Source organism: Gopherus flavomarginatus, chromosome 3 (assembly GCF_025201925.1).
Source record: "Gopherus flavomarginatus isolate rGopFla2 chromosome 3, rGopFla2.mat.asm, whole genome shotgun sequence".
NCBI classification, from domain to species: Eukaryota; Metazoa; Chordata; order Testudines; family Testudinidae; genus Gopherus; species Gopherus flavomarginatus.
Genome location: NC_066619.1, coordinates 88594884 through 88604616, shown reverse-complemented (window position 1 = coordinate 88604616; position 9733 = coordinate 88594884). Strand labels below are relative to the sequence as shown.

Genomic DNA, 9733 nt, shown 5'->3' with positions numbered 1-9733 from the left:
TGTTTTGGGGGGGACATGGTGCCCTAATGCCCTCCATACATGAGCCACCACTGGTTTTCTCCTCAAAATATCCAGTTCATGGAGAAGGAAGTTGAGTTTACAGGATCGTGTTGAAAAGTCTTGGTCCAGTTTACACTAACCATAATCTGCAGAATCACTGCAACTGCCTTTTAAGAGCAGTTAAAAAATAGATTGGAGTAAGCCTATGAGAGTTTAGGGCTTGGTATTACAATTGTCATGGGTACCTAGTCAAGTATAGTGACTATTCAGAAGAGGCAAGAAACAAAACAAAATAAACAAAAAACAAGGCAGTTGCTTTTTCAAGATACCAATGATGCTACATCTCAGGTCACAATTGTGTCCTTTGGTATATTTCCTTTATGAATGGTTTCATGTCTTTGCTGATTATATGCTGTAAGGGATGGCATGAGAAGCACTTTAGAGGACAGGTTGTGCCATTTGTTTTAGTTCTGAGGTAAACTGTGAAGAGAGAGAAGTCTAATGTCCTAGAGAGGTGTGAAGCATTTGATAAATATTTCCCTTTGACAGTTTCCCTTCTCCCCAAAGGTGGCCACATATAGGGAGGCACATGCATGAACTTGTGGCAACAGATGTCTAGTTTGCTAGGACATGCTATGTTTGACTGAGTGACCTATAAAAAGAGTTAGCATGAAGCTGTAGAGTAAACTTCAGTGTTTGCTATAAACAAACCTCACCAAAGTGCTTGTAATTGCTTTGTTAGAAGAATGGCCAGGCCTCCAGAGTAGGGGGGGTGGAGGAACATTTTCTTTTATCTACACTTCTAAACAGCTGGAGACAGATAAGAGTGGAGACGCTTTTGGCCTAGGCAAAGAGTCTGACTATGTGCTTTCCTTTGTCTCTTGCTGCTTTCAGTTTTCAGCCCTTCTACTTGTATTTTAGTGTGTATGCAAAATTGTATGTAGAACAGCTACCACATATATTTTGTTTTTCTTAAGGAATTAAGGATTCTGTTTTCTATGGTGGTATCTAAGAAGAGTAGACTAGCCTCATTATTCTGTAGTGACCCATTGACATGCAATATCTGGAGCCCTGACACAAAAGGGAAGAAAAATGGCTTTCAAAATATAGATATCACTTGAATGATACGCCTTACCTAGTTTGGTAGATCTAAATAGGTCTTGAAGAGCTCATCTTCAACATTTCCAGTTCCCTAGAATATAAGGGCAGGAGCTGGAGGGGCAGGAATTTGTAAACGATTTTTAAAATGGTGACTTTATGTTCTTTGTCAGCTCTTCCTGCCAAATGAGGTTAAATGATCAGATCTTTGAATTTGAGTGAGCTAGTGATTTCCACTGATGTTAATGAGAAACACTTACCTCTCTGGTCCTAATCAGCTGTTCTGGAATGCTGCTTTGGTACAGCAGGGAAATGCTGCTTTGCTAGAACTTTCTATTGGTCTAATTCCATCAGACCTCAACAGCCCAATTACATACAGTTCCTTCAGGGTTAGTACACACACTTACATTCTCCTGCATCTCATATCTGTTTGGTTGCCAGATGCCTTACTTATGTTACACCATTTAAGACTGATTTTTGGATGTTTTATATAGTAGATGTAAATTAGCTAAAAATAATTTTAATGTACTCTATTTATACTTACTGTGCACTTCCACACATTTTGTATGTCTCCAAATGTACAGTATATTTCAATTACCCCATAAGCTATATAATCTATAATACACTGAACAAGTGTGCTCTATATCAAACTTGAAAACTTTTCCTTGGGACATGGATAGTTTGATCTGTGTGTTTGATACAGAATCCAAATCACAAGAACTCCAACTTACAACATAATGAATAAATATTTTTCAAAACAATGTATCCATTTTGGTGAAATTTTCCCCCATCTTTGTGGTTGCAGCGGTGGTGGTTTCAGGGCTGGCTCTAGCCATTTCACCGCCCCAAGCACAGTGGGATGCCGTGAGGGGGCACTCTGTTGGTCCCGCGGCTCCTGTGGACCTCCCACAGACGTGCCTGCGGATGCTCCACCGGAGCCATGGGACCAGTGGACCCTCCGCAGGGACACCTGTGGGAAGTCCACCAGAGCCATCTGCCGCCCTCCCAGCAACCGGCAGAGCGCCCCCCGCGGCATGCCACCCCAAGCACGAGCTTGGCGCGCTGGGGCCTGAAGCCGCCCCTGGGTGGTTTCATAGGACAAGGGGAGTGGAAAAGATCTGGGCCTCGAGCATCTTGTAGAGCTCAGCTTCATGAGTGATTATCTGCCTGATCACAGTCATGTAAAGTTTAGATTGAGACAAGCCAGAGGATTTGCTGCCTTGTGGCTCTTCAGGCAGGGCCGGCTCCAGGCCCCAGCGCGCCAATCGCGTGCTTGGGGTGGCATGCCGCGGGAGGCGCTCTGCCGGTTGCTGGGAGGGCGGCAGGCAGCTCTGGTGGACCTCCCACAGGTGTCCCTGCGGAGGGTCCGCTTGTCCCGTGGCTCAGGTGGAGCATCCTCAGGCACGTCTGTGGGAAGTCCACCGGAGTCGCGGGACCGGTGAGCGGCAGAGCGCTCCTCACAGTGTGCCATCGTGCTTGGGGCGGCGAAATGGCTACAGCTGACCCTGTCTTCAGGTCCTTAACCCCGCCAACATGAGAGGGGGCAGTCTATGCCTGGGGCTGCTACTTCTTACATTAGGAGTAGGGAGTATCATTACCTCACTAAAGTGGCTTCCTTGGAGCTTCGCAGTTTTTCTGGGGAAAGGAAAAGGAATCCTCCCTCCCATAGGGGCTTCCCCAGCCAGGATACTTGGTAAGGGCACTGGTGTGTGGATTTGTCCCTTAGAGAATAGATGTCTTACCTGAATTTGCTTTCTCAGAAAGAGACCTCCATCTTTCTGTGCGGCCTACCCACATCTCAGATGCTGGAGCGGAGAAGCGTAAAGGCTGTATATGCGTCACTTGTGTAGGTATGATGGGAGTGGACAGAAGGGTGGGGAATGAGCAGAAAGCCTTGGATCTGGCTGGTCAACATAGAGTGGCTGGAGGAATGAATCTGCTAGTTGGGAGGCAGTAGCATTTTATTACCTTTGGGAGAAAGGTGGGATTGCAACTGCTTACACAGTGCTGCATCTCAAGGCACAATCAATGCCTGGGGGGGAGGGGAGGAGACACCTTTGCAGAAAGCTGCTCAGATTGAATCCCAAGAACAGCAATTAGTCACAGGAAATGCCACAGACACTTACCAACTTTCTCCTGTTCCTTTTTAAAGGTTTAAATTAAAAAGTACAGAGGGATCCTTTGAAATAAAATTTGTTTTATTTTTTTAAATAAAATGTTAAATATATTCAAAGGAAATAATAGCTATAAATTTCCAATGCTTAAGGCATAAAACACTGGGGGGTTTCTTCCACTGGAAGAGCCAATACTTCAAAACTAGAGAACTGCTTAAATCAGACCCTGATAGAAGTAGTAATAAGAATTAATACATAGCATTCATACAGTCTAGTGCTTTTCATAATCTAAGCTCTTTACTAACATTAACTAATTAATCCTTAGCATGTCCCTTTCAGGCAGACAAGTAAGTAGAGGTTATCTTTAGGTTAATGAGGAAAATTTGAGGTAAAATACATTTCACCTCTTATCATTCAGTCTGTTAGAAAAATGGTTTTGACAATGGGCAAAAACTCTGTTTGATTCAAAGTGAGGGGATTGGAGTCCTAAATAAATTCTTTCATATAGCCAGTCTCAAAGCTGCTGATGGAGCCTACTGCAGAACAATGTGAAGAAGCAGAGTAGGAAAATGAGAGAGCACATTTTGGTTTGCTGTAATCTCAGGCCATTAGAACGTAACCTGAGAAATTCCTCCTCTTCTATTTTTAGATCTGAGAAAATAATAATTAAGAAAAGTTAACATGGGAGTGAGATAGGAATGATTTCAATAGACTTTGAAATTTCCTCCCAACATCTTTGCAGATACTTAAGTTAAAGCTATCAGATGTGAAAGCCAATCAGAAAGTCTATTCTCAGAGGAGAGATGTGAATGGATGCCATCAAGGATCGTTTGAGAAGCAACTGATAGCACTTATCAGCTCTTGAAGCATTAATCTCAGCATAATCAAAAGTAAATACCAAGCACTGGCAAAGATGTTAGCAAGTGGCATGCACTCATTCTTTATGTTGACTGTTAACCCTTTCCTCAAGGGAAAAAAGCCATCCTTCTACAGCCATTAACACATAAGCAGAAAATAACTGAGTAATTCAGCCCTAAAAATTCTTTTTGTATAGTTTTCAAAAATGGTAATATCTACTTATATAGCACTTTAAACCAATCTTCAAAACACTTTACAAGTCTATGGCCTGGTCTACACTAGAAAATTAGGTTGGCTTAACTACTTTGCTCAGGGGTGTGAAAAATCCTCACCCCAGAATTGTGTAGTTTGACAGTCAAAGTCCCCATGTAGACAGCATTAGGTCAACCTAGCTACCACCTCTTGGGGAGTTCGATTAACTCCTATCAGAATAAGGGCTAGTTTACACTGGCAGTGCTTTAACCTGGCTTGTGTGGTTGTGGCGAAGTGCTGGGAGAGAGCTCTCCCAGTGCTCTAAAAACACCACCTCCACAAGGGGCATAGCTCCCAGCATTGGTGCACTGTCTACACTGGCGCTTTACAGTGCCGAAACTTCCTGTGCTCCAGGGGGTGTTTTTACACACCCGAGTGAGAAAGCGGCAGCGCTGTAGATTGCCAGTGTAGACAAGCCCTAAATTGTGTCTAAGCTGAAGTGCTAGCAAGGTGCCACTGTAGCGTTTTAAGAGTAGACATACCCTAAGAGTACTCTCATGATTAAGATACAGATTGAAGTGGTATTCATCCACCCTTAGGTTCCCATTCTGACTCTGTCACCTGCTTCCTATGTGATCTTGTGCAAGTCTCTAACTTCTTGATACCTTAGTTTCCTCCTGTATAAACTGTGAATAATATAGTCTATTCCTGCCCCACAGAACTGAGGTGAAGCTTGTAACATGTAGTGAGATCCTCTGACAAAAGGGTCTGGTAACCATTTTCAAGAAGGTTCTAAACCTTCTGACCCAGCAAATTTTATGCATGTAATTTACACATATGAATAATCCCATTGATTTAAGTGTTTGAAAACCTGGCCAACTAATTTAACCTCTTTAATTTTTAATTGAACTGGGGAAAATAATTCCCTACTGTACAGGAGTGTTCTCATGCTTTATTCACTAATATTTGCAAAGGACTTTGAGATCTGTGGATGAGCTGCTTTAGAAGTGCAAATGTAGAAGTACCATTACATTAATGTGTTCTCAAAAATAGACCATGCCACTGAATAAGTTTCACGTTAATGCAAATTCTGCAGAAAATAATGTTGTCCGGTAAGCACTAAAAAGCTCCATTTATTCCCCACTAGTTAAATAATCATCTCCTTACCACAGTTGTCTTGCATTATTTCCGAAAGGCAGTGCAGAACCCCATAGCCACATCGACAGAATCGACAACCCTTTTTCACCCAGACTCCATGGGCAACACTGCCACAGTTGCTGTCAATGACAAGGGAGAGGTTTTGCATTTCTCTGCTTGTCTTCAGTAATAACCTGGAGGATCTCTGCCTTCATCTTTTCTTTCTTACCTATTCTGCTCATCATGCTCACAATATCTGCCAGTGAAGTGTTTTGGGCATGCACAGAAACTGCCCAGGATACAGGTTCCTCCATTTTGACAACAATGCCTGTTCAGTTTTTTACCTAAAAGACAATGGTCCACAACTTACTAAGAAATAGGAACACTTTGAAACAACCACCTTTCTCATTTGTTCTTTCAGGTCTCTGTAGCTGCCAAAGGATCTTAGGGATGTCTAGTTTTATTGTCCTTAGGGGCAATAAAATTAGCTGCCTGTTAGGAATGTTTGTTCAGTTAAGCTGAGTTTGTTTAGTTAAGGATTAAAAGCAAACTACTAGGGATTACAGGATGGTCAAGAAACAACTCCTGACAACCTCTACAGAAGAAGTATGTATGGAACTGAAATATTTCACTTTGACAGAGGCAGATTTCAGTCACTCTTATAAATCAGGCTTGTTCTTTAGCACTGTCACTCAGCTTTACTCTGCCATGCAACAGAAACTAAGGAGATCTGATTGGGCTGGATTCTCTCACCTAAAACTTTGTGATGTTATGAGATGCAGAAATCTGCAGTTGTTTTGGAGTGTTACTGTTTGTTTATAGACAGTCACTCTTAAATAAAAAGGTTTAAAATTTCAATTTAACAAGAATTTTTAACCATAAAACATAAAATCATTTTTTAAAAAAAAAACTTCAAGTCTCGTGCACACCTCATTTGTAAGACCAACATCTGCACTTATTTTCTTTATTCTTTGACAGCGGTTTTGTAGATGCAAGAAACCTAGTTCAACCTTAATTTTATATGCTCACTTTATAAACAGTAGTCCACAGGGATCTCTAAATTGTCCAGTTTAAACTATCAGAATCCAGCCTTGTCAGTGCTTAGGAGGACAGTCTGCAAAGAGTTATTGATGGTGAATGAATGCTTATGAAGGCACTTTGCAAATGGTTAATATAGCAATATTACAGCACTGAGCACACATGATGGTATAGAAATGTTACCTACTCTCTGTAAGACCAGTGAAAGGTACAAAGGTTCTCGAACTCTGTTGCTTGCTGCTCTCATCACTCCGATTCATGTCATTAAACAGGTGAGTAGTGCCTTGATTTTTTGGCTGTTGCTTTTGGGCTGTTGCATGCACATTTTCTCTATCACTTTTATGCTCCTCTTTCTCACGGCCTTGGAAAGGTAGTGAAATCGGCAGGGGAGGGAAAGAACAGTTTGAAATGAGCGACACATATTATATATTCAGAAAAACTTGCAAAAACAGATGGGAAAAATAAGCTCCCCTTACCTTTTCCATAATGAATGACCTGCAAGGCCAGACTCACAGTAAAAAGAATTCTACACAAATAAAAATAATGAAATCAATTTATGGAAATAAAAATGATGAAATACATTGTTGAATACTGAAGTGGATTCTTATGAAAAAATATACAGTGCCTGATAGGCTACAAATAGTGTAATACTAATAATTCAAATTAGCACACCACAAAATAAACTTGTCAATGAAAAAAACTATGTATGTATAAATCTAGTTTCCCTGCATAATGCCACAGATTCATACATTTCGTTGTTTTCAAGTTGCTATGTACAGTTGTTGAGTACAGCTAGCCTATTAGTAAAGTGCCCCATTACAAAAGCACGGAAGGCAAAAGTAGGCATTAATCTTCATTTGAACTAAAGTTCATAAATACATTGTTTCACTGTTACTCTTGTTTATATAATTTAGAGCAGACAATTTAAAGAGTTTGACTCAAATCAAATGACCCCCTGCTTATAAAAAGTAATTGGCCGGCAGATCGCCTTACCGAACATGCTGTCCCCGGTACATTTTCTGTCACTTTGCAATTCTAGTGTGATTCTCAGCAGCTTGACTAGATGCACGATTCCAAGGTAGATCAGTGTAGGCTGTTACATGCGGCAATCTTCATACCATACACTGACTGCTCCATAAAGAGACAGGATAAAGAGCAGAGGAGAGAAAACGGAGGAAACTTTTCTCTTTATCTCGAGACCATAGCAATATAGATGAGACATAGTTCCCAGCTCTGCTGCTTGTAGATCCTCACTGAGGTAGCGACAGACAGTCACTTATCATTTCTCTGAGTTTGCTCGTCCACCCCACCCCTAACGCACACACAGCTTGCTGGAGGTGGAGCAAAAAGTGCGATTTACATCAGTTTCTGTTTGCACGCAGGGAATTGGGGGATCAGCTCATTGGATGCCTAAAGTTAAGTACCTAAACCCATTTTTAGTGCTTCAGTTAATATCATGATTTTCAAAAAGACTGAGCACCTACTTTAAGCACACAAGTTTAGAATGTGTGGGCCTCAATGGATTACATGATTTAATTCAATTCGTTGCCTTCTGTAATAACATGAGTTATTGGGCACTGACAGAGGCTGGTGTGATCCTCTATTGGAAATCCTATATAAATGTAGGGGTTCCTTCCTTCTGAACACAGCCGGTGAAATTCTACTCTGTTGACAGGGGCGGCTCTATGTTTTTTGCCGCCCCTGTCTGTTGAAGAGACAGCAACGGAAGAGAAAACATTCTTGTGAATCTTTGTGCTCTTTAAGGACAGAAGTCTATATGGGTTTGCATATATAATTTTTATATTATATGTGGATCTATAGTCAAACGTTTTTATGGCTATTATGTCCCTCCTTGATTGATCCTAAATTGGTCTCTTCATAATTTCTTTATTAGATGTAACTGACTAGTGTAGCTATAACAAGACAATATTTGTCTGAAACATTATGGTTCAGATAGCTTTGACAGCATGCAGTATAATTTATTTTTGACTCCTGCACCCAAAGTTCTCAGAGAATGTCGCAAATCCACATGTTGTCAATGAGAGTTAAGTTTTGCATTTGGAGCCTTAATTTTGATGAAAAATTTATAACACTCATGTAGCCATCCCCCGAAACATTGGCTGTGCATCGGGGGAGCATCGAGGGCATCTCTTACTCATTTCAATGTCAACTGTAAATTGAACTTATTAAATTGCCTACAGATCTCTCTCAGATACCATAATCAAGATATAATTTAGCTTGCTCTAAACACCATGGGTAAACCACATTTATGGGGATGCCATCACAGGGTACAAAGAACACACTGACTTGGAAGGTCATGGACCCAATTCCCCTTGAAAAGTCAAATACAACTGTACAAAGACAATGGAAGGTGGCTGTAAAACTACCACTTCAGAATCACTTATCACAGGTGCAGATGACTACCCAAAGTGCAAGCAGGGGAGAATCAGGCTCCATATATTTTGCAGTGACCACCAGTCAGTTGCGCAATTTATTCTCATTGTGTGCAGTGTGGATAAGGGAAGAAAATGTGTCCCGACTGTTCATTTAGCAAAACCTGAGGTTGACCTCAACCAGCAACCCTGAAGGGAAAAAAAAAACTACCCATGTCTTTACTCCACTAGCATTTACACTGATAACTAAAGATGTAAAAACATACCTTTTTTTTGCAGCAAAGCCTTAGACACCACCTGCCGGCTAAACTGGACCTAAACTTAACCTTTTCCCCAGTGCAGATGCAGGACTTTTAGCTCAATTTTAGCTGGCTGTATTCTAATTTAGGTTTGTAACCACTTTTCGCTAAATCAACATTAACCACTTTTGTTCCAGAGCACTGACCTACATCAAAATAACCCAGTCTGTTGTAATTAACTGCCATTTGGGTGCAAGTTTACGTGTAGAGCAGCCATCACTGTAAATCCAGAGTAACTCAGAGCATAATTTGATCCAATTGTATGATGTGGGTATACCAATAACATAGAATCTAGAGTTGAGACTTTGATTTTTATCGTGACTGTGTCTATTTAAATAATGTCAGAAAAACAGAATCCTTACCTGAGTTAGCAGTATCTTAGATTAAACTGGAATAACTTTTAAAATCTAGTTTACTCTTACACTATTTTTGCTGTCTCCTCCTTTTGGATCCAGTTCAGGAAAGCACTTAAGCCAGCTCTTTTCAGGACAGCGCTTAAGCACATATTTAGGTTTAGCCATTTGTTTAATCCTATTAACCTTAAATTAAGCACATGTTCAAGTGCTATCCTGAATAGGGATGCTTCCCTGAATCTGGGCCATTA

The 9733-nt window shown here is 41.0% G+C and overlaps 1 protein-coding gene across 1 annotated transcript; it reads right to left on the bottom strand.

Moving 5' to 3' along the window:
• Positions 1-3382: 3382 nt before the first annotated feature.
• LOC127047573 (cryptic protein-like) lies at positions 3383-7670 on the bottom strand. Its single transcript, XM_050945998.1, has 6 exons — positions 7431-7670; positions 6914-6963; positions 6625-6798; positions 5629-5743; positions 5430-5539; positions 3383-3863 (listed from the first exon to the last, which is right to left on the bottom strand). The coding sequence occupies exons 1-6, from the start codon at positions 7451-7453 to the stop codon at positions 3727-3729; spliced, it is 609 nt and encodes a 202-aa protein (XP_050801955.1). The 5' UTR covers positions 7454-7670; the 3' UTR covers positions 3383-3726.
• Between the last annotated feature and the right edge of the window lie 2063 nt (positions 7671-9733).